Genomic DNA, 25,800 nt, shown 5'->3' with positions numbered 1-25,800 from the left:
TATCAGCGCAAGAGCCTCTTTGTCAATGTGTGAGTAATTGCTTTCTGCTTTTGTCAAAGACCTGGAGGCAAATGCCACTGGTTTTTCTGACCCACCTAGTAAGATGTGAAATAGTAGTACAGCCCCCCAGACCATAGGGTGAGGCATCACAGGCCAAGGTGAGAGGCTTCTGGAGGTCATGATGGAAGAGCATGTGTGACGCCAACAGCTTCCGCTTAGAGACTTCGAAATCGCGTTGGCATGCAGCTGACCAGTTCCATCTGGAGTGTTTCTCCAAAAGCTTGTTCAACGGAAATAAGGTGTGCCAGATCTGATGAATTTGTGGTAATAGTTCAGCAAGCCAAGGTATGATCACAGCTGCTGGACGTTGGTTGGGGCAGGAGCTTAAACTAAAGCATCAACCTTGGCTTCCGAGGTGTGTGTATACCCTCTGCATCCACAAGGTGGCCACAAAACTCCAATTTAGGCACTATGAATTGGCATTTTGCTAAGTTCACTTTCAGACCCTGGTCTTGGAGTCTTTCCAACACAAGCTCCATGTTCCGCTTGTGTTCCTGGTCCGTCCATCCTGTGATGAGCATGTCATCTAGCAGGCACTGCGTGAAAGGAATGTCCGCCAAAATCTCCTCATCCATTTTTCGTTGCCAAATGGCTGGGGCAGAGGCTACACCAAACACCATCCGATTGTACTCGTACAGTCCCTTGTGGGTGTTGATGGTCAGAAACTTGCGTAAAGAAGGATGGACCTCAAACTGTAAATATGCTTGTTTGAGATCAAGCTTGGTGAACTTTTGACCCCCTGCAAGAGAGGCAAAAATGTAATCTACTCTGGGTAGAGGATACTTGTCTATTTCCAGTTGGGAGTTCAGTGCCATGTGGAAATTGCCACAAATGCTTAAGTCCCCATTCACTTTCTTTACTGGTACAACAGGTAATGCCCACTCGCTGTGCTCTACCTTTGAGATGACACCTTGTTCCTCCAGTCGACTTGGTTCTGCTTCCACTCCTGCTCGGAGTGCGAAAGATACTGTCCGAGCTTTGAAGAACTTAGGCTGAGCGTTGGGTTTCAGCTTGAGTCTCACATAGTCATTCTTTATTTTCCCCAACTGGTTATCAAAGATCTTTGGGAACCGCTGCTTCAGGGACACCACCCATCCCTCATTATCTCCTAATGGAATTGTAACAGTGTTAGAGATTTATGGCAAGGTCTGGCATACCAAAGTGAGCATTCCAGTCTCTCCCAAAGAGAGGGGGTCCCCTATTTTCTAGAATATATAATGGCAGTCTTTGTTTGACCCTTGTACAATACCTGTACTTTGGCATAACCCAGTGGGTGGAGTATCTGCTTTGAGTATGTCTGCTGTTTTGATTGGTGTTGGGCGGACAGTTGTTTCTGAGTGATAACTGAAACTGCTGCTCATGTGTCTACATCAATCTTTAGTTTCTTTCCCTCAACGGTTACCTCTACAGTCATTGCAGAGGGTGCTGAATGCATATGATGTATGTCTAATCTGTGGAGCACTTCCTCATCCTCTGACTCAGATGATGATGTATATATTCCCACCATATAGGTCTTTGTCTTGAGGTTCAAAGGTTGTTTATCTCGCACCCTCTTGCTACGGCAAACTCGTTTCAGATGGCCTGTTTTACCACAATTATGACAGGTCTGATTCTTAACCTGGCAGACTTTGTGATCATGGTCTGTATTCCCACAATGGTAGCAAGCTGACTCCCGGCTTGGTGGGGGTCTGTATTTCCAGTTTGCGACTGTAGGCTTGACTGCTGTTCTGAAAACTTCCTGTTTTCACCTCTTCACCTCTTCCCTTCTGCCCTGGGAGTTTAAATTCCTTTGTATCTTTTACAGCCATTTCCATCACCGAAGCTATTTCAATAGTCTTTGTAAGGATAAGGTCTTTCTCTGTTAACAGTCTCTTTTGGCTAGAGTCACAATTCAGTCCTATTACAAAAGTATCTTTCACTGCAGTAGGTAGGTACTCCCCAAAAGAACAGGTAGAGGTTAGTCTTCAAAGGACGAGTACATAAGCTTTAATTTCTTCACCTGGCTGTTGCTGCCTTTGATAAAACTGAAATCTTTCTGCAATCTCTGATGGTTTAGGCTGGTAGCGATCCTCTAACAGTGTCAGGAGCTCTGCCAATGTCTTGGTTGCTGGTTTTACAGGGGAAAGGAGATCCCTAAGAGTGTCATATGTCTTAGCACCAACCACTGTCAAACACTGCTGCTTGCCTTTCACCTGGGATGGCATTTGCACTGAAATACTGTTCCAGTCTCTCAACCCAGGAACTCCAGGATGTCTGTTCTCCATCAAATTCACTTAATGTCCCAATCAATTACATTTTCCTGCTGGGATCTGTGATTGCTTTTACTCAGGTGACAATCCACACTGCCTTTGTCTCTCTCTGACTGATAGACACTTTGTAAATCCCATCCTTGTTGCCACTGTTATATCCTCTGAGTTGTGAGAGGCACAAGACTCTGGTCTGGAACAATGGATGTTTATTTCAGTACTCACTGTACACTGCAACATGCATCTCAGGACAGTACATCGTATTATGCTTCCTTACATGTGCTCTAAGATGTCTACTATGCCCCTTGTCATCACTCGTGGGTGGAGCCAGCCTTTAAAGTGACAGTACATTTGTTTCAAATTTCTCTTTATTGATTTATATTATAAAACATCCATTCAATCTTACATACAAATTTCACATCATTACATTCAAATTTCACATCATTATAAAACATTCCCCATACCCAACGAAAAAAAAAAAAAACAACAAAAAAAAAAAACAACTTATTAATACTATTACAATCAATCACCCACCCTCACATAAATTCCCACACTTTTCCTGAGGTATTAAATTCCTCCCATTTCTTCCAATAAACCGAAATCTGTTTTTCTACATATCCCTCTTGTCTAATCTGTTTTTCCATGAAGCACACCTCGCTCATCTCATAATTCCAATCTACTATTGTTGGGGCTACTTCCTTTTTCCATTTCCTTACTATTACGGTTTTAGCTACTGTAGTTATTTGGTACAAGAATTCCATCTCTTTTCGATCTAATTTTTTAGATGAATGTGAGAATAATACAGTCTTTATATCAAGATTTATTCTTATACCTGTCAGTTCCTGATATAATTTTATTATCTTACCCCAAAATATTTTTATCTTCCAGCAACTGTACCAAATATGCTCTAAATTACCCTTCCCCTTCTTACATCTCCAACATAATTCAGAATTCCTTTTATTTATTTTATTCATAACCACTGAGCTTCTATACCATCTTAATAGAATTTTATAATTTTTTTCTTGATATTTAATAGCTAAGGGTGTTTTATATATTCCTTCAAATATCTCTCCCCACTCTTTCTCTGTCAGTTCCTGCCCTATTTCTTCCTCCCACTTTTTTATTCCTGCTATTTTTTTAATATTCCCTCCAGGAAGTAATAGGTTATATATCTTAGCTAATTTCTTGTTTGCTTTATCCTTATTCATTGCTATTTGTTCAAATATAGTTGGTGGTCTACTAATCATTATCTTTATTGGGTCAATAAATGCCCTCAGCTGTCTATACTGAAACCATTTATTTTTATATTCTTGCCCCAATTCCTGAAATGTTGGAATGTTTCCATCATTTAGGATTTGTATTATCCGCTCATGTTCTTCCATATTCCATTTCAGAAATGTATTATCCTTTACAGCTGGTCTAAATTCAGGATTACTAAATAAAGGGGTCATAGGGCCTATTGAAGATGAAAGTTGTTTCTTCTTTATCATGTCGTCCCAAATTTTTAAAGTTGTTCTTACAAAGATAGGCATCTCCTTCCTCTCTGGTCTTAACTTAGGTTTTATCCATGGCTGATGTTTTATTTTAGCCCCTAATATATCTTCCTCCAATTTTACCCATTGCTTGTCTTTTTCATTATGCTGCCAGTCAATAATTCTCATTAAAGAGGCTGCTTGTGAATATTTAAAAAAGTCAGGCAATGCTAATCCTCCATTATCCTTCGTTCTAATTAATACCTCCCTACCTACTCTAGGGGTCTTATGTGCCCATACAAAGCCTTCTACCATTTCTTTCAGATCTTTAATAATTTTTTTTGATGGTATAATGGGTACTGTTTGAAAGATATACAGTATAATTGGCAGAATCTCCATCTTTACAATATTTATTCTCCCAAACCACGAGTGAGTTATTTTATCATATTTACCTAGAAGTTTCTTTACCTTCTGAACTGTCACGTTGTGATTCATTTCTTGCAAGAGTTTTAAATCTCTTGGGATATATACTCCCAAATATTTTATCACATCTTGCTTCCATTTAAACAAAAATTTTTTTTGTAAGACCGTTTGGACTCTCTTCTAATGTAATATTCATTAATTCAGATTTATCATAATTTACTTTAAAATTGCTAACTTCACCGAATCTCTCAAACTCTTTTATTAGATTTGGTATAGTAATTATGGGATTAGTTATATATAATAAAAGATCATCTGCATAGGCAGCCATCTTATATTCTTTGCCTTTGACCTTTATCCCCATAATATCTTTGTTTATTCTTATAGCCTCCATGAGATGTTCCATCATCATAATATATAAAAGTGGTGATAAAGGACATCCTTGTCGGGTTCCATTTGAAATCTTTATATATTCAGATAATATCCCATTTGTTCTCACTTTAGCCCTAGCATTCTTATATAGGGCCATAATCCTTCCTAACATCTTAGGTCCCATCGTTGTTTGCTTCAATACTTCCTCTAAGAACTGCCATCCCACCCTATCAAATGCCTTTTCGGCATCTATAGCCAATAGGCAGGTAGGGATGGCAGTTCTCTGAGCGTATTCAATCAACGTGCATGTTTTAATGATGTTATCTCTTGTCTCCCTCCCTTTCAAAAACCCCGTTTGTTCCAGGCTTATATTATTTGGGATAATATCCGTTATTCTTTTGGATAAAATTTTTGAGAATATTCTTATATCTAAATTGGTCAGCGATATGGGTCTATAATTTTTACATAGTGATTGATCTTTTTCCGGTTTTAATATTAGTACTATATGAGCCTCTGTACCTTGTATCGCAAATGGTTGATCTAAAGATATAGAATTAAATGTTTCTTTAAGTATGGGTATTATTTGTTCCTTGAATGACTTATAAAATCTAGCAGTATATCCATCTGGCCCTGGACTTTTCCCCAGAGCAAGTTCTTTAATAGTCTGTTGAATTTCTTCTGTTGTGATTTCTTCCTCCAACCCCTCCATCTTTCCTTTTAAGCAGTTAAATATAGCCATTTCCTTTACATATTTTTGTATGTTCTCCCCTTTGTTTTCTCCTTCCTTGTGTTCATTACCATCTTTTATATTATATAATTTAGAATAGTATGTATGGAAGGTTTCAGATATTTCCTCTGGGTCGTATGTAATTTCCCCATTTGGTTTTTTAATTTTCTCTATATAACTTGGGGGTTGTTGCTTTTTTAAAGCTCTGGCTAATATTTTCCCAGGTTTATTTCCAAATTTATACCACTGCGCTCTATCCTTATCCCTTATCCGAAGGGAATCTTCATCAAGCACTGATTGTAATTCCAGTTGTTTTCCCTTTAATCTAGCTCCATCACACAATTTCCTACTTACTTTGTGTATTTCTTCTAGTTCTTTAATCTCATTTTCCAATTGAGATATTTTTTGTGTTTTTTCTTTTTTTTTTCTTGCCCCGTGCTTGATGAATATTCCCCTCATAACACATTTTAATGTTTCCCATTGGATTGCAGGTGAGGTTTCATCCCTTTCATGAATTATCAGAAATTCTTTTATAACTTGTAGTATTTCTGCCACACATTTTCTATCTTTAATTAAATTATCATTCAATCTCCATATCCCATTCCTTTTCTTTGTTTCAATCACTGAAATTTCCACATATATTGGGGCATGGTCCGACCATAGGAATCCCCCTATTTCTGTTACTGGTTTCATCATTAAGCCCTCTTTATTTATAAAAAAATAATCCAATCTATGATATGAATTGTGTATATTTGAATAATATGTAAAGTTTTTTCCCTTTTGGTGTTGGGCCCTCCATATATCTATTAATTGATATTTTTTCAGTATGTCCTTTAATTCCTTTATTCTATTGTTATTATTATTTTTTCTTTGTAGTTGTATATTTGTAGTATCTTTCTTTACATCCATTAAAAAGTTTATATCACCACCCACTATTACCACTCCTTCCGCCTTCTTCATTGCGTCCGATAGGGCTTTTGTACCACTCTCTATTTGTCCATAATTAGGGAGATACAAATTAACTACAGTAAATTTTTTCCCATATAGCATAAACTTTATTATTAAAGATCTCCCATCTTTGCCTTCATATTTTTGTAATATTTGGACCGGCAAGTTCCTATGGAGCGCAATTGATACCCCTTTTGATTTGGAATATGGAAATGTATCATGTAACCATGTATTGTAATTTATATTATTAATTTTAGGTATATGATCTGAGCGAAAATGTGTCTCCTGAAATAGCACAATATCTATTTTCTGCTTATGTAGGAAATTTAAAATTTGATTTCTTTTAGCGGGGGAATTAATACCTCTTACATTGAAAGAACAAAACTTCACACTACCCATAAGGAAAAAAAAAAAAAAAAACAATTTCCAATATACAGTAATCTCACTTAAAGTTATCCCACCCTTCCTATACCCATAAACACATACACTCTCAGTTATCTACCACCCTTCTACACCCACCCTTATGACACCTCTATTCCCCTATATTTTGACTATATTAGTCTAACTCACCAAAGGTGAGGTCCCTATCACGGGGGTATTTAAACTGCTGATCCTGATATACTCCCATTTGGCCTATGCAAGCTCTTCACATTCTTCTTCACTTTTTCGCGCTCTATCTCCTTGTTATCCCTCTATTTATACAATTTTCTAGTATGTCCCTATCTTTAATTTTTAATCATCTTATCATTGTTGGAAAATTATCTAGATCCATAGGAAAATAGAAACCTGGGATGGGAAGAGAAAGAGGAGAAAATTATCTAGATCCATAGGAAAATAGAAACCTGGGATGGGAAGAGAAAGAGAGGAGAGGGAAAAAAAAAAAGGGGGTGGATAAAACAGGGGGGGGGGGGGAAGAGGGGGAGTCGCCCCACATTTTTATTAGTGTTTATAAAAAAAAAAAAAAAAAAAAAGGTGATATTAAATAAGTTACTAATTATTATACCTATTACCCTATTCATACCCTCTTAATTTATCCTATTTGTTATCCTATCTCCTAGTATCCTACCTCTCAGTCCCCCTCCCCCCCATTACGTGCAATTAAGTGCATATAGTGTTATGTCACCTATATCATTATTATTCCATATTGTGCATATCGTTTCTATAGTTTATCCTCACTTCTGTTTTGTGATACTGTTTAACCTATAATTCTTTTAACACAAAAATATGTTAACACTCCCTCTCCACCATCTCCCATACCCCCCCTCCTCCATCCATCCCCCCTCCCCTCCCCCGTGTTATATCACCTATAAAATACATCATATCATTGTTGTTCCATATTATGCATAACATTACTATAATTTATCCTCACTTCTGAATTGTGATATTATTTAACCACCTCGCTCCCTCCCCCCTCCTCCATCCATCCCCCCCCCCCTCACCCTCAGTCCCCCTATCTTCTTCTCCCAGAGTCCTTGGGCCAGTTTGGTAATGTCACTTCCGCGAGATGCAAGGTCTTCTGAAAGTCATGCAAATCATTTAGATCTCTATAAATGACAGTTTGGCCCTCATACTGGGCTTGCAATTGAAAAGGGAATCTCCATCTATATTGCACATTCTTTTTTCTTAATTGTTCCAAAAGGGGTTTTAAAGCTCTTCTTTTATCTAACGTTAACTTAGACAAGTCCTGGAAGAAAAGCAAATTTGATCCTTCATATAATATATGATTGTTTTTGCGCACTGCCGCCATAATCCTCTCCTTAGTTTGAATATAATGGAGTTTACAGATTACATCCCTGGGTTTATTTTCCTCTACTCCTCTTGGGCCCGCAGCTCTATGTATCCTATCAATTATCATATCAGTTTTTGATAGGTCCTGTATTATATCCTTAAAGATTTTTTGAACCACTTCAGCGAGTTTTTCTAAAGGCACATTTTCTTTTAATCCTCTTATCCTTATATTACATCTTCTGCTCCTATTTTCTTGTTCATCAATAATGTTTACCAATTGCTTTAACTCTATTTCCTGTTCTTGCATTCTTCTCTTTACTTGAATTAGATCTTTTTCCAAGCCTTCAGTCTTTATATTCACCTTTTCTATTTTCTCTTGCATATCTAAAGTAATTGCCTTTATCTCTTGTATTTCTGTTTTATACACATTCTCCAATCTTTGGATATAGTGATCCATATCAGCCTTTGTGGGTAAAGAGGTTATATACGTTTTAATATCCCAGCTTTCTTTTTCTTTCTCCTTTTTACCATCCACTTCTATATCCAATGTGTCTATGGGGGAGCTATTTCTAGGCTGTGTTAACATTTCTTCCCCTGATATTCCAGAAACACCTGAGATCAATGATGATTCTACAGAATTCAATACTTCCTGGGAGATATGTGTTATCTGCGATGTTTGCATCTGTATCTGAGGCTGCAGTTGCTGGAAAAATTCCTTAATATCAGTAGTTTGAACTTGAGCCTCAGAGCTAAATTTGCTTTTACTATCCTTTTTCTCCTTTTTATTCCCTCCGGAACCAGATGATTTATTTCCCTTTTTTGGCGCCATAGCTATTAGTGATCACCTTTGACCTTGCGCAATATTTCTTGGACTTCTAAGTTCTCTTATAAATTTGTGCAATATATCTTAACCATATTGAACCATGCAAAAATCATAGACCGTCATCTCATCGCAAAAAAAAAAAAAAAAAAAAAAAAAAAACACAATATTTTCAATAAAAAAAAAAAACCATAAAACCTCTTCTCTTTCTTCTCCTACAGCTCACTATGCTTTTTTAATGCGTATACATTGGTCCCATAAAAAATAAAAAGTAATGCCAGGAAAAAGAGAAAATGTTTCAGTCACTTCTTCACCCTTGCCTCTATAGGGATTTTTCTTATGCTGAGCATATATACAAAAACATAAGCATAGACACTGACATGCTCCTTATTGTACTCACGAGTATCCTGCTCCTTTATTTAGCCCAGTGTCACGAGTATCCTGCTCCTTTATTTAGTCCAGTGTCCACTGTGAGTGTATGTATTTTCTTGTTCCTTCTGTTCCTTCACAGGAAACTTCTCCCTGATACTTTATTGCAATGGGGCTGTCTTTCTCTACTCGCCGCTATTCCGTGTTTTGGCTCCTTGCCCCGTTTGTCTCCGGAGATCCTCGGAGTTTTCCGGAAAGCGCCGATTCCTCCCGAACGCTTCTCGAAGCAGTCCGGAGATTCCCGAAGGGTCCCGATGCACCTCCACACACCGCCTGACTCTCCTTACTACTGACGCCACCAGGAGCTGCCGAGGTGAGTGTCCCCTGCCGAGTCCGCCTCCTCAGATAGAGACGAGCCGACACTCTGGACCCACTCTCCCCCTCCTTCTACTCCGGCTATCTCTCCATCAAGTCTTCACCGAGTCAGGGTGTTCTCTGGGCGTTCTTTACAATCTCCCAGCAAGTCACCGTCTGGATACGTCCTGGGCTCTCCACCTCCCTTACTCCGGTCACGGTGCAGACAAAAACCTTCCGTTCAGTCCCGGAACGCCAAGCAGGTTCAGTGCTGTGCAAGTTGCAAGTAAGCTGTTCAAAAGTCCTTTATGTCTACGTCCGGCACCTTGTAGCCCATAATGATAGCGGTATAGCAATAGAGCAGCGTTACAGCGATACCCTACATCAGTGGCTGGGCATATCCTAGCGTGTCTCAACCATCAGCACAGCAGTTGTATCTCAGCATTGTGCTTACAGACCTCACGGAGCACACCTAATCAGCAGCCCCTCCCCCCTCCATCAGGTGTCTTCGTTGCTTCCATCAGGTGTCTTCGTTGATCCTAACTTTTGGACAAATGACAGTACATTTGGAACCCTTCAGGTATAACAAGCATGACAATTTGTATATGTGCGATTCATTCTAAAAAAACGTTTAAGAATTTTTTCAAGGCATCGCCTTTTGAGATGGTTTTTACTGTTATGTGGATTCTTCTAAAGACACCACAGAGTAGTTCTTTTCTACTGAGCATCCAGTTCCTAATCAACTGTGCTTGAAGATATAACTTGCGCAATGTGGAAACCAACTAACCTGTCCTGCCATGAGTTGATCCTCCTGGCTTATCCATCAAGCCTTGTCCTAAGCTCCAACACACCTTTTTTTTCCTCCATCCTTTCCTTGGCTGCAGTTCGCCAAACCTTGCCTACTGGGCACTTTTACCCTGTTCCTGCCCAGGCCAATTTTCAGCTTTCATTGCTGTTGCACGTTGAATGACAATTGTGCAGTTATGCAAAACTGTACCCAGACTAAATTTTTATCATTTTTTTAACACAAATAGAACGTTCTTTTGGTGGTATTTAATCACCCCTGTTTTTTTTTTTTTTTTAGCTATTGGCTAAATAAACAAATCAAGACCGAAAATTGTGAAGGAAAAAAAACACAACTTTTTCATAGTTTATTATAAAATGTCACAAACAGGTAATTTTCCTCCTTAATGTGCGCTGATGAAGCTGCACTGATCAGACGACATTGATGGGCACTGGTGAGCAATGATGAGAAGGCACTGATGATGCTGCACTGATAGACGGCACTGATGGGCTCTGATAGGTGGCACTCATGGGCTCTGATGGGCGGCACTGGTAAGCGACACTGATGGGTGACACTGAGGAGGCACAGATTGTCTGTCAGTAATTGTGGGCACTGTTGGGAGTGCCCTGATTATCAGTGTACATGTCCCTTTTACAGAAACCCTTTTACAGAAGCCGTGTTTTCGGCTCTCTTCTCCCTTCTTCGTGCTGACAGTGTGAGGAAAGGAGTGCTGATAACCGGCTTCTATTTACATTTCAGATCAGCTGTGATTGGACAAGACTGATTACATGGTAAAGAGCCGCTGATTGGCTCTTTACCTCCAATCTGTGATCACCAGTGTCCAGGTGAAACTGTGATCACAGAGCGTGGTGCCCGCAACTCGCAGCGGATGCCATTACGTGAGGCTGTGATGGCAGCCTCTCAGCACTATCCATCCACGCTGTAGCTGTCATTCAGCTATAATGTGGTCAGCAAGTGGTTGAGGTGTTTAATCTGTCTCCTGGTCATTGTTTTACACAATGACCACTCTTTCACTCTCCTCTTCACTATCCCTTCCCCACTTTTTATTTATTTTATTTGTGTGTTTGTGTCACGTTTTATGTTGTCACTGCACGTTTGGCTAGTAGGGTGTTGGTCCTCGGGCCAACTCTGAACGTCTTGTGGGAGGGTGGACATAGACCTTCTGGCTTGGTTCGCCCTCTTTGGGGGTCTCCCTTCGGGGGAGCCCCTACCCTAGTACCTGGGTGGGTCTGTTTTGGCAGACCTACCGGAGAAAGTCGGTCGTCTGGCTTAGGCTGGATGGGCTATGTATTTTGGTACCTCAGTCCCCGTCTGGAGCCTAATGCCCTGGGGGATCAGGGTAAGGTCCTTCCTTGTGGAGGACAGCAGACACCCGTTGCACGTTTTTGTGTGCCACTCTTGATGTGTGTCCACTTTTTTTGGCACCGGGTGGAAGTTTTTGGGTGTGTTTTGCACGCCATAGGCTTTTTAATAAATAAAAAAAAAAAGTGTTTAATCTGTCTTCCCCTGCCTATGTTTCGACTTTGATAGGGGTTATAATATTGTATCAAAAACCGTTTACCCCTGTTTCCAGGGTTTCTCCACCTAATAATCCACAGCCGCTTTGATACTTGTTTACTGTGCTCAGCTATCCGCATTATCCTATAGATGTATGACAGCCTGGACAAGTAATTTGCAAATATCCTTATCCTTAAGTTGGCATATTAAATCCTTATGTTGAATGCCCCCCTTTAATGCTTGAATGCATCCCAATTTGAGCACAAGATGTTTCTTCTGCTTGGTAATCTTTGGGAAGACCACTCATTGAGTCATGAGTTTGTTATTTTTACCTCATTGTATATACAGTACTTTGACCTGACCATGCTTTTGACATTTCATTTAGAACTCTGTAAAACCTGGTCTACCTTGTATACACTGTTTCCCTATATCTCGACCTTGCACTTCTGCAATCTTCTACTACACTGCATTCTTCACTGGATGCTTCCAAAACCAAGTTTTGGTTGCTAGGTGGCTGTTTAGTGTTTCTACAGTTAACAGTTTTTGAGGCCCATTGGCCTTCTTGTTCTCTTCCTGTGGGCCTGTTTCAGCTGTTTAGCCATGTCGTTGCCCATCCCCTTTTGCTTGGGGACATCCCATGGTCTATGAATCCATTTCTGTATTCTGTACTGTACTATAAGAGGAAATTTGACATGCCTGTAAACTCTGTATCTTGGAGTACAGTACAGGACACAGATACCTCCCCTATGTTCTTTTTGATCTGTGTTGCTAGCTGATAAAAGTGGAACCTCAGAGTGGGCAGGGTTATGTAGGGACACTATGGGGAAAATCCAGTCATTATCCAGTCACCTGACAGTAGCAGCATATAACTGTGAGTCTATTCCTGTGTCATGTACTGTACTCAAAGATACAGAATTTTAAAGGTATGTCAAAATCCCACTTTTTTTTTTTTCTTTTTTTGCAATTTCAGGTATATGGTATATTACTTTCCACATGACCTGGTCTACAGATTTTTTTGCTTCTTACCTCTTCGCGTTATTGCTGCTGCAATGAAGGAAGTGACTAGAACCTGGAAGATCTTATCTGGAGTCGCACAAGCAGATAGCCGTTTCAAAGATGCCTGGCTTGTCATGATTGCAAATGGCTGGGCTAAAGGTAATGTGACATTTTTGATGCAAATTGAAATAAATTTAGTGTAAAGGAAGGATAAAACAAAACCAAACTTTAACATACATGTCAGCGCAACTCATAGTAGTGACAATGAAGAAACTTCAACATCTTGTATCTATGCAGTGGCATTCTTTTTGGAAGGAGGAAGCTCTTGCGGCAACAAGGAAATTGCAAATCTCAGAATAGTGTTTTTAGTTTTTCTTTTAATTAAATACCAGTTCATTTTTCTGGCAGTACAAAAACACCTGAGGTGTGACAGGAAATATTTATGAAATCTGTTTAAGACTAATATCTTCCACAATGGCCAAGGTTCTTACCCTAGTAATTAAGAGCAGATTTATATGAAATCAAGCAGAAAAGAAAAATCTTGTTTTCAGCTTCAAGCGATACATAAATTTAAATGTTAGATGGTTTATTATCGAATATCACTTACAATATGCTTACTTCAAATGTAACATCACATTTGTAGGGGGGGGGGGGGATATTGGTTTAGAATCTGTCAAGTTTTTATTGCTCTTTGCTAGTGATATTGGTCACAAGGAAAAGTGGAAAAGTAGGGAGGGGCACTCAATATATGGCTGCAAGGTAAATCTGGAGAATGTAGTTTGAATGTCCACCAGTGCTTGCGTGCTCCCAATGTTGAACTTTCCAGTACCTCCAGTAATATGTTAACTGTCAAAGATGAGCCTGCCACCTGCTTTCCCAGACTTATTGGATTTTCTGACCCACATGTACACATGTATCAAAATTGGGTTTAAGCCTAGTACACATGATGAGATTATTGGACGAATGATCGTCCATTTCCTTTCTTCCTTCCTTCCTTTTTTTTTTTTTTTTAACATCGGATCGAAAATGAAGAGTTTTTACTAAAGTACAAACATTCTCATACGACAGAATAAAAATCTTGTAAGTGATGTCATGTGTTGTAATGTATTTTTGTATTTTTAGACAAAAACTGTACTGATTAAAAAAAAAAAATCTGGTAGCGTATGAGAAAAATTTTCAAGTTTGTCCCTTTGGAAAATTTCAGAGGAAAGCTGTATAGTAATGATCAGATTATCATACGATTGCTTTGAAGGCTGTATTTTCCCCCAGTCGTCGTCCAGGGAAGCCCTTGAGAGATGGAGCTCCACCTCACACACAGGAAACACATTGCCAGTCATTTCTTTAAAAGATGGCCCCTCAGGTCCCTGGTCAGTCTTGGTGTTTGCTCCGTCTAGAGGAGACATTTTGCCTAAAGGACCTGAGGTGCTATATCTCCAAAGGGCTCACCAGGACAGGTGTCCAGCAGGTGCAGTAGCCATAGCAGATGGAATGAAGCCTCTGAGCAGTAGGGGCTTAGTGGGCCTTACCGGAGCTGTTGTTCTGGCGTGGAGGAGGTCCGGTATGCAGCCACAAGCAACCCTCCTGAGCAGGAGGTGTCCCGGATTCCAGCTCTCTCTGAGCCCAGGCACGGAGATACGCGCCGATACAAAGTCACTTTAACTGGCTCAGGCGGGGGGGGGGGGACGTGTACCCACAGCCGGAGGCTGTTTGACCCCGAAAGATGTGGGGCGTCACTTCCGGGGGCGGATGACCTCTTCGGCGTGCACCCGGGGAGCTGGTCTGGCTCCCTTAAAGGTGCAGAGAGGGGGAATGGCCAGCTGGTGCTGTTTTTTGCATGGACGTGGCTGCAGGATGCAGGAGGAACATGAGCTCTCCTCTGCCCAGGGACGCAGGCACCAGTGGGACACAGGTAGGCACCAGTGGGTGACCTTTTTTGTTCATATAGGGAACAGAAGGCTAATTGGTGTTGGTCTCTAGCAAGCTGGGGCACTACAGGGGGTTCAAGTGTCAATGGGTGTTCTTCCTGTAATGGCTGAATAAATGCTGATGCTTTTTTTTTCTCATTGCCATGGACCCCTGTGTTTTATGTTTTGACAGGCAAAGCCCTCTAAAGGCCCAAAGCCCACTCCCAGGAAGAGGTGTGCTACCAAGATGGCCTTGGGATACACAGAACCGCTATGTCAAGTTTGCACAGACAGACTGGTTAAAAAAAAAACAGTCTGATGCAATTTACACAAAGATTTTTGGATCCGTGAGGGGTGACATGGCTACCACCCATAGCCTCACCAAGATCAGTTGCCTAAAGCCGCGTACACACGTAGCCGCCTGTCCGACGTACTTAGTCTGGCGGACTTCCCGCCAGACTGTCCGTCGGACTTTCCGAACGGGCTACTTGCACACACACGGCACTTTTTCAGCGGACTAATACGGCGTACTAAGTCCGCCGTACTATCCGCCCTACTTTTGAAATGAACGGACTCACCCACACACGCGGAGGAAAGTCCGCTCATTTCGAGCGTGTCTCCAGTTAGGCGGGGCCTGCGAAGGAGACGTCGCTGGCCCCGCCGCCTGGTATGGACTTAAAGGGGAACCCCAACACCGAAAAAAATCGGCGTGAGGGTCCCCCCAAAGTCCACAACAGACCCTTGTCCGAGCACGCTACCCGGCCGGCCAGGAAAGGAGGGGCGAGCGAGCGCCCCCCCCCCTCCTGAGCCGTATCGGGCCGCGTGCCCTCAACATGGGGGGTGCCTTGGGGAAGGGGGGCCGCGCGGCCCCCCACCCCAAAGCACCTTGTCCCCATGTTGATGAGGACAAGGGCCTCTTCCCGACAACCCTGGCCGTTGGTTGTCGGGTCTGCGGGCGGGGGGCTTATCGGAATCCGGGAGCCCCCTTTAATAAGGGGGCCCCCGGATACCGGCCCCCCACCCTATGTGAATGAGTATGGGGTACAATGTACCCCTACCCATTCACCTGTAAAATAAAGTACAAAAAAAACCACAACACACAAGATAAAATAATTTATTGCACAGCTCCAGGGGTCTTCCGTCTTCGGGGGTCTTCTCGCCGGACTCCTCCGCTATCTTCTTGTAGCTCTTTTACTAGCGGAGGAGCCCGGCATTCTTCTTCGTCGCCGCGGCCTCTTCTTCTGACTTTGGGGGTCTTGTCCCCCTCTTCGGTTCTTCTGCCGGGCCACCGCGCCTTCTTATAGCTCCTTTACAGGTGGTGGCCCGGTCTTCTGTCGCCCCTGCCGCCTTCCGTTCTTCTGTTCTTCTCTTCTTCTTCTCCTGGAGATGTTGACTCGACGTTCTCTCCAGCCGCAATGCCAGGGACGCGCTGCGCTGCGACTTATATAGGGACAAGGGGCGGTGTCACATGGGTTGATGTCACATGGGTTGGTGTCACATGGTGACCCCACCCCCTTACGATGTCACAGTCCCGGAGGATGCTGGGACTGTCACCATGTGACATCAACCCATGTGACCAACCCATGTGACATCAACCCATGTGACACCGCCCCTTGTCCCTATATAAGTCGCAGCGCGTCCCTGGCATTGCGGCCGGAGAGAACGTCGAGTCAACATCTCCAGGAGAAGAAGAACATAAGAACGGAAGGCGGCGGCGGCGACAGAAGACCGGGCCACCGCCTGTAAAAGAGCTATAAGAAGGCGCGGTGGCCCGGCAGAAGAACCGAAGAGGGGGACAAGACCCCCGAAGTCGGAAGAAGAGGCCGCGGCGACGAAGAAGAATGCTGGGCTCCTCCGCTAGTAAAAGAGCTACAAGAAGATGGCGGAGGAGTCCGGCGAGAAGATCCCCAGAGCTGTGCAATAAATTATTTTATCTTGTGTGTTGTGTGTTTTTTTTTTTTTTTTTGTACTTTATTTTACAGTTGAATGGGTAGGGGTACATTGTACCCCATACTCATTCACATAGGGTGGGGGGCCGGTATCTGGGGGCCCCCTTATTAAAGGGGGCTCCCGGATTCCGATAAGCCCCCCGCCCGCAGACCCCGACAACCAACCGCCAGGGTTGTCGGGAAGAGGCCCTTGTCCTCATCAACATGGGGACAAGGTGCTTTGGGGTGGGGGGGCCGCGCGCCCCCCCCTTCCCCAAGGCACCCCCCATGTTGAGGGGGGTAAGGCTCAGGAGGGGGGGGGGCGCTCGCCCTCCTTTCCTGGCCGGCCGGGTAGCGTGCTCAGACAAGGGTCTGTTGTGGACTTTGGGGGGACCCCCATGCCGATTTTTTTTTTTTTTCGGCGTTGGGGTTCCCCTTTAAGTCCATACCAGGTGGCGGGGCCAGCGACGTCTCCTTCGCGGGCCCCGCCTACCTGGAGACCCGCTCGAAATGAGCGGACTTTTCTCCGGGCGGGAAAAGTCAGTTCATTTCAAAAGTACGGCGGACTGGCATACACACGGCCGGATTGTCCGCCGAAATGCGAGTCCGGCGGGAAGATTGGAGTGTAAAACTACATTCTAAGTCCGCCGTACTTTCGGGTCAAAAAAGTATGCCGGAGGCTACACACGGGGGGATTGTTTGGCGGACTTCAGTTTGCCTGACTTTTCCACCCGCTTGTTTGATCATGTGTACGCGGCATTAGGGTCGCAGGAGCAAGCGAGGGAATGAGCAGGTAGCAGCTCAGATTCCGAGCAGGAAGACTGGGGAGAAGGAAAAAGAGGGCCCAAGTATAAATTGTCCATTTGAAGATGTAGAGGACTTACTTGGGGCCATATATGAGACTTTGGAAATCGAGGAAGAAAAAGAACTTCCATCAAAACTTGATCTGATGTACCAAAGTCTTAGGCCGCGTACACACGGGCGGATTGTCTGCCCAACTTAGTCCGCTGAACCATGTTTCAGCGGACAATCCGCTCGTGTGTGGGCTTCAGCGGACTTTTTCAGCGGACAGTCTGACGGACTTTGTCTTTCGGAATTTCCGTAATTTTGTCCGCTGAAACTTGGTTTTGTCCGTCCAAACTTGGTTTCAGCAGACAGTCCGCTCGTGTGTAGGCAAGTTGGACGGACTAAGTATGGCGCATGCTCAGAAAGGATTTACACGGCCGAAGGTTGCATTGCAGTGTATTGGACGTCGTTTTTCTAGTCCCGTCGTACGTGCTGTACACGTCATCGCGCAAGTTTTCAGCGGACTCTCTGTTCATCGTGTGTGGTCAAGTCCGTTCATTCAAAATTTGAACGGACTGTCTGTCGGATTGTCTGACGAACTTAGTTGGGCAGACTATCCGCCCGTGTGTACGCGGCCTTAGGGAGAAGGAAGGGGACTAAACGAGGGCTACTCCAAAAACATTTTGCCCTCAATCACCCAAAGTGAATCGGACTATTACGGTACCCAATTATACAAAAGAGCATTAGTAAAAATATTTATTAGAAAATATACAGAAAAATGCATAAATTACAATAAAGACTTCATAGCAATTGTTGCAAGGATCATAATAACAATACAATTAAAATCCTTAGTAGTAACCCCCACAGGTATGTAGGGGTGCAGTGGTGTTGGTATAGACGTGAAAGGACAATTTTTTAGTCCTTTCCAACATACCGCCTGTGTCCGCTCCCAGGGGGAACACCCATATGTGGGTGTCTCCGCTATGCCGTCTGTTGCCCTATTGGACTTTTGTTTATGAATCACACTGGTTTAACTCAATACTCCAATATTAATATGCCTCCGGCATCTTAGTTGTTTTTTGACCTTTCGTTATTCTAATACTGTATTGTATCTCTTTTAGATGTTTTGGTTGACGCCTCCTGAGGAAGCGGCATTGGCCGCGAAACTAGTTGAGGTTCACATCTATACCAACACCATTGCACCCCTACATACCTGTGGGGGTTACTATTAAGGATTTTAATTGTATTGTTGTTCTGATCCTTGAAACAATTGCTTTGATGTCTTTGTTGTAATTTATGTATTTTTCTGTATATTTTCTAATAAATGTTATTTTTACTAATGCTCTTTTGTATATTGGGTATCATAATAGTGCGATTCACTTTGGGTGATGGCATTTTTTTTTTTTTTTTTTTGGAGTAGCCTTTGTTTAATCCCCTTCCTTCTCACTATTGTATAAATTTAGGATGATGGTACCCATTTCTTAACTTAACCACTTGCTTACTGGGCACTTAAACTCCCCTCAGTCCCAGACCAATTTTCAGCTTTCAGCGCTGATGCACTTTGAATGACAATTGCGCGGGCATACAACACTGTACCCAAATTAAATTTTTATCATTTTTTTCCCACAAATAGAGCTTTCTTTTGGTGGTATTTAATCACAGCTGGGAGTTTTATTTTTTGCTAAACAAACAAAAAAAGATGCAAAAAAAAAAATCATGTTTAATAGTTTGTTATAAAATTTTGCAAACAGGTAATTTTTCTCCTTCATTGAAGTGCGCTGATGAGGCGGCACTGATAGGCTGCACTGGTAGGCACTGATGGGCTACACTGGTGGGCACTGATAGGCATAGTTAAGGCGGCACTAATAGGCACAGATAAGGCAGCAACGATGGGCACAGATAAGGCGGCACTGATGGGCAAAGATGGGCATGGATGGGTGGCACGGATGGGCACTGATAGGTACCACTGATAGATGGGACTGATGGGCACTAATAGGTGGCACTGCTGGGCACTGATGGGCGGCACTGATGGGCACTGGTAGATGACACTGATGGGCACGGATATGTGGCACTGGGGTCAAGCACCTTTGTTGAGGCAGATTGTGGGCACTGCTGGGTGGCACTGTGGGCACTGCTGGGTGGCACTGTGGGCACTGCTGGGTGGCACTGACGGGGGGCACTAATTTTTTATTATGTATAGTTATGAGGGGGCAGGTGGGCACTGGCAGGGGGCAGGTGGGCACTGGCAGGGCTGGCCGTGATTGGGACTGATGTCCCGATCACGGCCGCCGGTGATCGGCTTTTTTTTTCTCCTCGCGCTGTCAGCGCGAGGAGGAATAATAGCCGATTACCGGCTCCGTTATATCACATGATCAGCTGTCATTGGCTGACAGCTGATCACGTGATAAGGGGTCGGGATCGACCCCTTGCACGGATCGGTGATCAGGAGAGTCTCATAGACTCACCGATCACAGAGCGCGCCATGTGCGCCCCTCAGGGGGCACGCAGGCCGCTCGTGCACGGGACTACGTCAATAGACGTAGTCCCGGAAAAGGAGATCCGCGCTGTAGCCGTCATTCGGCTATAGCGCGGGTCTCAAGTGGTTAATTTAAATTTGAGGCAAAATTATTAGTTACCAAAGTCTTAAGAAGAAAAAGTCCAAAGTATTCCTGGTCCATCAGGTGATGTCATGAGGAATGAGTGGGCAGACACTGAAAAGAACCCCTTCTTTGCAGCTAGTCATAAGAAGCGGTTTCCTTTTCAGTGACGATCCACAAGAGGCATGGAATAAAAGCCCTAAATTGGATGCGCCACTATTGAAAGTCTCCAAAAAATCCTCATTGGCATTTGAAGACATGGGGCATATAAAAGATTGTATGCACAAGAGGGACGACATTATCCTAAGGAGAGCCTGGGAAGCAAGTGTCACCAGCCTGAAGCCCACACTTGCCACCACTTGCGTGGCAATAAATCTTGATTTTTGGCTCACAACTTCAAGACCATATCAAAAATGGTACCCCTATGGAAGAGATTTTGAAAACCCTACCGGTTCTCTCCAAGGCGGTTACATAGCGGATGTGTTTGCAGAATCCATAAAACTGGCAGCGAGATCAAGGGGTCTAGTCGTGGCAGCCAGGTGGGCTATCTGGATGAAGACTTGGTCAGAAGATCCTGCATCCAAACTATGTAACCTCCCATTTTTTGGTGATCTTCTATTCGGAACAGGCTTGGACGAAGCCTTAGAATGGCGGAAAGGAACTAAGCCTTCCCGGTAGAGAAGCGCAAACCTCTACAGAAGAGGTTTTTTGTGAGCAAAGAGAGCATCCGCGAGAAGACAAGAGAGTACCCAAAAAAGCACTAGGCGGGTCACAAGGGGAAGCCAAACAGTAACGTCCTCTTTGGCTCTTTTAGTCAAGCCCCAAAACAATGACAGAACGCCAGTAGGGAGAAGGCTGGCTACCTTCCTACCTCAATGGCAGAAAACGACAGCCAATCATTTTAATTCTAGACATTCGCAAGGGGTTACTCCCTGGAATTCAATTGTCATCCTCCAGAGAAATTTCTATTAACTAAACTTCCCAGGGATCCCGAAAAAAGCAAGGGCTCTCCAGTTGTTGCTGGGAGAGACGGTGGACCAGAAAGTCCTTACTCCAGTCCCAGAGGAAGAAAAACAAAAGGGTTTTTACTCTCACGTTTTTGTGATCAAAAAACCTTTCTGGGAAGTTTCCATTGATATTAAACTAAAACCCCTGAACTAAGTGATACAATACCAAAAATTCTGCATGGAATCCATATTTCTCATATCGTCTTCCAGGACAGCCTTTGAGATATAGGGCTCCTCCCTCCGGGACAGGAAACACGTCAAGCCAATTAAATAAAAGGTGTGGTCCTCCAGGCCCTCCTCAGTTTTTGTGTTTCCTGCCGGACGGGAAGGAGCACGTCTTGGAACTGGTAAGGGGAGCTCCTTCTCAGGGGTTTTACCTGGGGAGAGCGCCTTGATGGACCTGGCCCTTAGCACCCCTCGGTCCGAACGAAGGGAGGAGAGGGTAGCTTTCAGTCCCCGCTGCCATTTAAACGTTCGCAGAGAACGGGACCCCGATACGCGGCAATCTCCCCCTCGGAGCGCTAACCGCTCGTACCTGTCGGTCGGAGGCGGCGGGAGACGTTCGCTCTACCGACCGGCGTTCGGGTACTGTGAGCGGTACGTTCGTAAGAACGCACGGCGTCGGGGCGGAGTTTTTGCGCTCTGGCGTACGGAAGTGGGAGAGACGCACTTCCGCCGGATTCGCGTCATCAGGGGGCGCCGCAGGACCCGTTCCAGTCCTTTGGGCGCGGCGGTGTGACTACAGGGTTGCCTGGAGCAGTGTGAAGGCTCAGAGAGACTGAGTGATACACAGGAACCATGGAGAGTGCGGTTGTGCAGGTGGACTCCGGTTCAACAGGCTCCAGTACCTCTCAGGTAAGCTTGGTGAGGGCAGACCAGGACTTACACTGGGGGGTGGGGGGTCACTCTGACCCGTAGCACCTTCCCGGGGTGGAGAACCTGCTGGTGAAGGGGGGCACTTCCTAAACAGACCCTAGAAGCACAGTGGTGTGGTCAGGGGTGGTATTTTAATGGGACCCTGTTTTTCTTTGTTTTTAGGTTAAACAGGACAGAGCCCAGATACCTTTACCCAGAAGGAAATGTGCCGTGTGTGGGGCTAAGTTAGGCACCGGTTGGGAGAAGCCGCTTTGCCCAGATTGTGTCAGTAGCCTGGTAAAAGAGGACTCGGTGGCAGCTTGTCACAATGTTTTAACATCCGTAAAGGATGAGATTGCATCCACCTTCCAATCTTTTAAAAACATGATGGATAGGATGCAGGGTCCTTCTGTCTCTTTACCCAGAGCCGTGAGTATGCCTTCCTTATCCGAACCAAGTCAGGAGCGCACGCAGGATAGGAAGAAAGCTTTCCCAGAAAGGAAAAAGAGACCTGAAGGGAAACGCCTTTTTCGAAGCCCCAGGCAGCAAAACCTGCAGGAAAGGGAGGTTCGCCCCAAAAAGCATTGGACGGGTCACAAGGGAAGAGGCAGAGGAGGTATCTTATTCAATCCTCCTCAACCCTCCCCTAAAACCCAGTGACTCCTGCGTCCCGGTGGGACGAAGACTGGGGAAGTTCCTCCCACAGTGGGAAGCTTCAACCGAAAGTCCGTTCATTCGAGATCTTGTAAGGAACGGCTACAGGTTGGAGTTTGGTTCAGTTCCCCTCCCGAACTTTCAAGTAACAAGGTTACCAAGGGACCAAGAGAAAGCAGAGGCTTTGGCTCTTCTTATGGGGGATCTGGTGGACCAAGAAGTAATGGTGCAGGTACCTCAGGAGGAGCGAGGCTTGGGGGTTTACTCCCACGTATTCGTGGTAAAGAAACCTTCGGGGAAGTTCAGGTTAATACTGAATCTCCGTCCCCTGAACAGATTTATAAAATACAAGCGGTTCCGGATGGAGTCAATCTTCTCGGTAACCAAATTCCTGTTTCAGGGCTGTCACATGGCCACAGTGGATCTCAGGGATGCATATTTGCATATCCCGATTCATCCGGAATCTCAGAGATTTCTCAGGTTGGCGGTGAGGTTGAACACGGGGGTGTTACACCTCCAGTTTCGAGCTCTCCCCTTCGGGCTTTCAGCCTCACCAAGAGTCTTTACAAAAGTTCTGGCAGAGGCACTGACCCCATTAAGGCTCAAGGCTATAACAGTGATCCCATATCTGGACGATCTACTGTTCATAGCCCAGTCGGCCCAACAGCTGCAGAGGGACATACAGGAGGCCTTGGTTTTCCTGCGCTCACTGGGGTGGCTGATAAACCAGGAAAAATCCCAGCTGACCCCCTCACAGGAGGTCCTGTATTTAGGATACAGGATTTCTTCAGTGGAAATGAGAGTATTTCTTCCGGAGGAGAAGATCGGCAAGCTAGAGCAGGCGGTAGCCCAGCTTCAATCTGGTCGGGAAGCCCAGATCAGGGAGGTGATGAGAGTCCTAGGGTTGATGACATCATGCTTTCCAGCGGTGGCCTGGGCAAGACATCATCAGCGTCCTTTACAAAGACTCATGCTCCGTTATTGGGATGGCAGGCAGGAGAGCCTGGATCAGGTTATGCCCCTATCCTCGGCAGTCAGGAGGTCTCTTTGGTGGTGGCGGGCCCAGGTCAACCTAGACAGGGGTCTTCCCTGGTCCCCACAAGCTACGGTGGTGGTCACGACCGATGCCAGTGCGCTGGGTTGGGGTGCCCACCTAGAGGGAACCTTAGCCCAGGGTTCCTGGTCGAACCTAGAGACAGGTCGTTCCTCAAACCAGAAGGAACTTCTGGCAGTCTGGAAAGCTATAGAAACATTCCAGTCCCGGTTACATGGCAGGGATCTGCAAGTTCGCTCAGACAATGTGACAGCAGTAGCCTACCTGAACAAGCAAGGGGGAACCAGAAGCCCTGCACTGCAGGTAATTGCGGACAAAATCTTCTGCTGGGCAGAGAAGAATTTGTCCTCAATATCAGCCATTCACCTAAAGGGAACCCAGAATTTCCTGGCCGACTTTCTCAGTCGCCAGAAGATAGGTCAGGACGAGTGGGCCCTCAACAAGGAAGTGTTCGAGGAGATCGTGTCATGCTGGGGAAGGCCAGAAATAGACCTATTTGCAACAGAAGGCAACAGGAAGGTGACACAATTTTTTTCGGTTCACCCACAGGATCGGGCCAGGGGGATAGACGCCCTTGCCAATCCATGGATGTTTGGCCTGTGTTACGCCTTTCCTCCCGTAAGGATGGTGGCGGAGGTTCTGCAGAAGTTCCGTTCGGAAACTACGGACCTCATTTTAGTAGCTCCTTTTTGGCCAAGGAGACCCTGGTTTGCCAGCATAAAGAGATTGGCCGTACATCCTCCGCTGTTTCTACCAGTCAGGGAGGACTTACTTTCCCAGGGGCCGATCCTGTGCCCTCAGATAGAGAGGCTCAAGCTTGCGGCCTGGTATCTGAGGAACAAATCTTAAGGTCACAGGGTTTCTCAGAGAGAGTGATTAGGACCTTGTTAGAATGCCGTAAACCTGTTACTAGGGCAATTTACGCCAAGGTAGGAAAGAGGTTTAATTCCTGGTTGCGAGAACAGGGGATTGCAAGTCCCGGGGTCCCGGCAGTCCTAGATTTTCTACAGGCAGGGGTAGAACTGGGCCTATCTATCAGCACTCTAAAGGTACAGGTGGCGGCCTTAAGTGTTTTCCTTCAGTCCTCCCTTCAGCAGAATCCATTTGTCAGGAACTTCTTCAAGGCTCTATCTAGATCCAGGCCTGTGAGAATGAAGTCCTGTCCTACTTGGGATTTGGCCTTGGTTCTTAGAGCTCTGACCCAAGATCCATTTGAACCATTAGAGGGGGCTTCACTTAAGTGGATTGTACTAAAGACTGTATTTTTGATAGCGATCACGTCAGCTAGAAGGGTCAGTGATCTACAAGCGCTCTCGGTCAGAGAGCCATTTCTGTTAATCTTAGAGGACAGGGTAGTACTTAAGACTGATCCTAGTTTTCTTCCTAAAGTGGTGTCCACTTTTCATAGGACACAGGATATTATTTTGCCAACTTTTTTCTCAACCTCAGACAAGGATGAGGCGAGATCTTTAAGTTTGTTAGACGTCAGGAGAAGTCTATTGATTTTTTTAGAAGCCACTAAGGTCTTCAGGAAGTCAGACTCACTTTTTGTTAATTTTTCGGGCGCCCGCAAGGGCTGCAAGGCGTCCAAAGCGTCTATCGCCAGGTGGATACGAATGGCGATAGTTAAAGCCTATGAGTTAGAGGGGAAGCAGGCACCCTTAGTTAAGGCACACTCTACAAGGGCGGTTTCCGCATCATGGGCAGAGAGGGCTGGAGCCTCTCCGGAGGAGATCTGCAAAGCAGCAACGTGGTCCAGCTACTCAACGTTCGCAAGACATTACCGTCTGGATTTATGGTCTGATAAAGAGCAGACTTTTGGACGTAAGGTCCTCCAGGCAGTGGTCCCGCCCTGACAAGGTGAGCTCCTTGCTTATCATCTCAAAGGCTGTCCTGGAAGACGATATGAGAAAACCGGAGTTAGACTTACCGGTAACTCTTTTTCTAGGAGTCTTCCAGGACAGCCTGGCTTCCCACCCAAAGTTGTTTAAATTGGACTAAGTGGTGAGGATGTGTATTAACATGATTGTTAGTGTGTTATGTCTTTCAGAGCCTCCCGGCGGTTCTTGGAGTAAAACTGAGGAGGGCCTGGAGGACCACACCTTTTATTTAATTGGCTTGACGTGTTTCCTGTCCCGGAGGGAGGAGCCCTATATCTCAAAGGCTGTCCTGGAAGACTCCTAGAAAAAGAGTTACCGGTA

The 25,800-nt window shown here is 44.7% G+C and overlaps 1 protein-coding gene across 1 annotated transcript in view; it reads left to right on the top strand.

Annotated features, from left to right (window-relative positions):
- The window catches only part of TMEM38B (transmembrane protein 38B), a 111,680-nt gene that overhangs the window by 61,018 nt on the left and 24,862 nt on the right, over positions 1-25,800 (top strand). The window contains exon 3 of the mRNA XM_077475177.1: positions 12,789-12,973. Coding sequence (XP_077331303.1) covers positions 12,789-12,973 — 185 coding nt within the window. The remainder of the gene's footprint in view (positions 1-12,788; positions 12,974-25,800) is intronic.

The sequence above is a fragment of the Lithobates pipiens genome, unplaced genomic scaffold (genome assembly GCF_037356315.1).
Source record: "Lithobates pipiens isolate NorthernLeopardFrog02 unplaced genomic scaffold, aLitPip1_a1.2 Scaffold_13, whole genome shotgun sequence".
Taxonomy (NCBI): domain Eukaryota; kingdom Metazoa; phylum Chordata; class Amphibia; order Anura; family Ranidae; genus Lithobates; species Lithobates pipiens.
The sequence above is the reverse complement of the archived record's forward strand: the minus strand, read 5'-3'. Positions and strand labels throughout refer to the sequence as shown.